This window comes from Cystoisospora suis (assembly GCF_002600585.1).
Source record: "Cystoisospora suis strain Wien I chromosome Unknown contig_8293, whole genome shotgun sequence".
NCBI classification, from domain to species: Eukaryota; Apicomplexa; class Conoidasida; order Eucoccidiorida; family Sarcocystidae; genus Cystoisospora; species Cystoisospora suis.
In genome coordinates, this window is record NW_027161074.1 from 1 (window position 1) to 4312 (window position 4312).

General features: G+C 39.5%; 2 protein-coding genes across 2 annotated transcripts; one reads left to right on the forward strand and one right to left on the reverse strand.

Annotated features, from left to right (window-relative positions):
- Positions 1-165: 165 nt before the first annotated feature.
- CSUI_010780 (uncharacterized protein) lies at positions 166-1474 on the forward strand (the record flags this gene model as incomplete). The annotated part of the gene is made up of 2 exons (XM_068070881.1): positions 166-320; positions 1272-1474. Coding segments are annotated over 2 exons (279 nt in total), but the record flags the coding sequence as incomplete, so codon positions are not given.
- A 650-nt stretch (positions 1475-2124) lies between these two features.
- CSUI_010781 (uncharacterized protein) lies at positions 2125-3752 on the reverse strand. Its single transcript, XM_068070882.1, has 2 exons — positions 3630-3752; positions 2125-2947 (listed from the first exon to the last, which is right to left on the reverse strand). The coding sequence occupies exon 2, from the start codon at positions 2884-2886 to the stop codon at positions 2521-2523; it is 366 nt and encodes a 121-aa protein (XP_067917143.1). The 5' UTR covers positions 2887-2947; positions 3630-3752; the 3' UTR covers positions 2125-2520.
- Between the last annotated feature and the right edge of the window lie 560 nt (positions 3753-4312).

The following is a 4312-nucleotide window of genomic DNA, read 5'->3' on the forward strand; positions in this document are numbered from 1 at the left end:
TCTATCCCTCAATCTATCTATGTGTCTTCTTTCCTTCTTTCTCCCTCTTTCTCCCTCTTTCTTTCTTTTCGGTTAGATCAAGTTTATTTCCCGTGTGGCATCTTCCCTCCCCACTTCTTCTTCTTCATCTTTTTCTTCTTCTTTTCTTTATCTTTTGACGATAGAGCGGGAGCACGAGGTTTATGCGTGACGTTCCTTTCCTCTCCGCAAGTGCGCGGATTTCGCGACATGATTAAGAAGAAGACGGAAGAGGCAGTCTCCACTTCTCTTAAGCCTCTCCATCTTCATCTTCAACATCTTGACCTCGCCTTTCGTCAAAAGTAAACCCTACACGCTCCATGCAACTACACAGAGACTTAGACAGAGAGAGAGATAAGTAAAAAGATAATTGATACAGGATAGATAGACCAAAAGATAGATTCGGCATAGATACACACATACACTCAGGAGAGATAGATCATAAAAATAAATAGATTAAAAATAGATAGATTAAAGATCGATTAAAGATAGATAGAATAAAGATTTAATCTATTTCTCTTTATCTATCATTTATCTATGTGGAAGACAGTTCGATCGGTAGATAGGTATATGCCTACATATATATATGTATGGAGGCGAGCCGTTTAATGCTTCCGAAAACGTCACGGGAGAAAGTGCATGCAGACAGGGTTATCTACCTTTATTTTCTTCCATCTATCTCTCCCTGTCTCTATGCATATGTCTACATATACACCTGCTGTGTAGTCGAAGCAACATACATCCGTGTCACACGCTCTCGCCCTCTGTACATCCATATCTATATATCTATATCCCTACATATATCTATATATCTATATCCCTACATATATCTATATCCCTACATATATCTATATATCTATGTATGTATGCGTAGCGTCGAGTTGTGCTTGTCTATTTGCAAGACTAATCTTTAGCTCTCGAGTTACCCTACGTGAAGAAGAAATCCACACCACCTAAAGACAAGCACACACTCTCTCTCTACGTATCTACAGCTATATACATGCATATCAATATATAAATATATCTATATATGTGTAGAGTGGCATTTTCAGTGGCGAAATTGGACAGGGGAGGGAGCAAGGGAAAGAAGGAGTTTGTTTATAGATAACTCTTCTTTTCTTTCTTCTTTCTCTTTCTATCTTCTTTATGGCGAGTCGGCCGGCTGTGTCTCTCTCCTGAGTGTATATACAGACAGCATGTTTTTTCCTTTGTGATGTCTAGACACCTCCTTTTGGCTTTTCTTTTCTTTTCAGGTATTATGCTAAACTTCTAGATTCTTTACGAAGCCTCATGAAGTTCGAGGCGAAAGGCCTCTTTGATCGATACAGGCCTGTCACTCTTTCAGATCTTCTTTCTCTTTCTTCTGCTTCTTCTTAGCTCTTCAAAGAAATCTCCATCGATCAAAGCCAGGCACTATAATTCTCTGTAGTGCCCTCTGTGGAGTAATACATCCAACAAGTATATAAAGTTACATCTACATCTATATATGTATACATATAGATATATATATATATATATATGAAGGATGAAGAATGTTTACTGGGAAGAAGAGAAGACTTTTTGTGTGTTGATTGACTATGGAAGGACAGGGTGCATGCATGCATGCATGCGTCTTGGCGGTGTCCCGTGAATGAACTTGAACGATGTAAAGAATTAAGACAGACAGACTCGGATGAATCCTGATAAGAAAAGATCGAACCTCTCTCATCTCTTTCCTTCTTTCTTTGCTATTTCTTTCATTCTTTCTTTTGTATGTGTCTGTAGTCATTCCCCTCTGCTTCTCAGTCTGTTGGTCTGGGGTGTATGTATGTGCGCACCTAGTCCGAAGAAAAAGTGTCTGAGAAGAAGAGTCAGTCTGACAGATTCGTGTGAAGATGAAGTGAGGAGAGCTCCGGTGTACGTACATCTCAACTGTTACAAGGAGAAAGCCAGTCCGTAAGAAACATTCTTCAAAGGATTAAAAAGAACTCCACAGAGAGAAGACACACAGGGACGCCCTTCTCAGTGCAGGAGATCAAGGCATATATATATATATATATGCATAGGTAGACATATATGGATCTACATACGTATAAATATATGCAGATGAAAGACTAGGCAAAGAAGAGGAGAGGAACACAGCTCGCAGATATATACACAGATATATACATAGAGATAGATACGTAGATAGATGTCTATGTATATGTGCATGTAGTAAAGACGCTGATATGGGAATGACGGAGACAACGACAGACACAGAGAGAGAAAGAGACAGAGACAGATGAAGAGACAGAGAGAGTGAGGTGTATCCATCTAGCGGTATATCTCAACCCTCCGGGAAAAGGAGAAAGGAGGAGAGAATGGAGAAATGGATAGATCTTTGGACTCGAAGAGAGAGAGAGAGAGAGAAGAGAACCAAAAGAGAGAAGAAGGAAGAGAATCCGTCGTCTCAGAACATCTCCTACTTCATACTTATTCTCCCCTCCTGGAGCTTGCTACAACGCCCAAGTCTTCTCAACTCTCTCACACAACACACAAGATTCTTTTCTTCTTCTTCTTCCTTCTCATTCTACTCCTACCAGTAGTAGTTGGAGTTTGACTACTATCATAAGAAGTGTAGTAGTGAGTAGGAATAGGAGTAGGAAGAATGGGAGTAGGACAGAGAGCAATCGGCATAGTAGTACTAGTAGAAGTGCTACGATGAGCCTTCCTCTGACTGTGGAGTGATGCGTTCGTTCCCCATGAAGAAAGAGGAAGAGAGAAGAAGAAAGAGGAAGAGAGAAGGAGAAGAAGAAGAGAGAAGAAGTGTGAGGAGGTAGCTGTAGGGTGATGACGCGCCCTAGGTGTGTTTCGTGGATTTCTTTTGCTTGGCATTGACAATGGAGACATACTTTCTATGAAGATGAAAATGAGATACCAAAATCTCCGCTACTCCGCTAGCATTACTTCCCTGCGAAGAAAAGAAGAAAAGAGAGAGACGATCAACACATAGATACACCCGTCGAGAGAAAGAGAAGGAGAGAGAGAAATAGATCGACAGAGAAAGAGAGAAAGGGGATAGAAAGATAGAGGTGAGAGAGAAGACACGTGAAAGATAGAGAGACAAAGATAAGAAGAGGTGAAAGAGAAGTACTCTCTTTGGAGTGAAAGAGAGAAAGAGAGAGAGAAAGCAAGAAGAAGAATGCGTAGAAAGAAAGAAGAGAAACAACGAGCAGAAAGAACTTCAAGTGTCTAGATAGATAAATAAATAGATGGATAGCCATCGATGCATAGACATGATGAGAGAAAGACAGAAAAGAGAAATACATGTGAAAGAACAAAGAAGAATAGGAGGAATAGACCAGTCACATAGAAGAAGCGCAGGCTATATCTAAATATCTTCTATCTCAAATCTCCTCTCTCTCTCTCTCTTCAATCTGTCTCTTTCCTATCGATGTCTCTTCATGCCGATGATCTATCTACAGATATCAGAGAAGAAAGAAAGAAATGAATGAAACATAAAGTGAGAAACAGAGGGAGACAGATCAAAGAAGAAGAAAAGAACCGAGACAGAAAGAAAGAAAGAAAGAAAGGGGAAGGGTTATGCTTTAGCGAAGAGAGATGAGAAGCGAAGAGACAGGCGCTATGCTCACTTGAATACTGACAGCCTGGATATCTTTCTGTCCGGGGAGTGTACATACACTCGCTGACGCAGCTAGCTTCTTCTGGAGATACTCCGCCACAACCTTCGGATCTAGTAGAAATGTCTGTAGACCTCTTAAGAAAGAAAAAAGAAAGAAAAGAAAAGAAAAGAAAGAAAGACACGAGGAGATTTTGCATGCAACGAACTATGAGATAGAGAAACCCATTGAGAATTATCCTATCTCTACAAGCTCTACATGACCAACACACGAAAAAGGACATGCGCTCGCGCCCCGTAGACATCTAAATAAATACAAATATACACACATACATATACATACGTGTACACTCATATACATACACGTGGCTATAATATATATATATATATGTATATATATATATATATATGCATATGTATGTTATAATGAATACTTTATGATGATGTATATATGGAAGCAGACTGACAATTCTATATGTGCATGAAGAGCTTAGAAAGATGGATATCTTTATAGAAGGAGGAAGAAGAGGATGAACGGAGGTCGTAAGAAGAGAAAGAAGAGAAGAAAAAGAAGAGTAATAGAAGCAGAAAAGAAAGGAGAGAAGAAGAGAGATAGAAAGAGAGACGAAAGAAAGTTGAAAAGGATGAGTTTTCGAGATAAGAGAGAGAGAGAAGTAAATAGATAGATGAATAGAT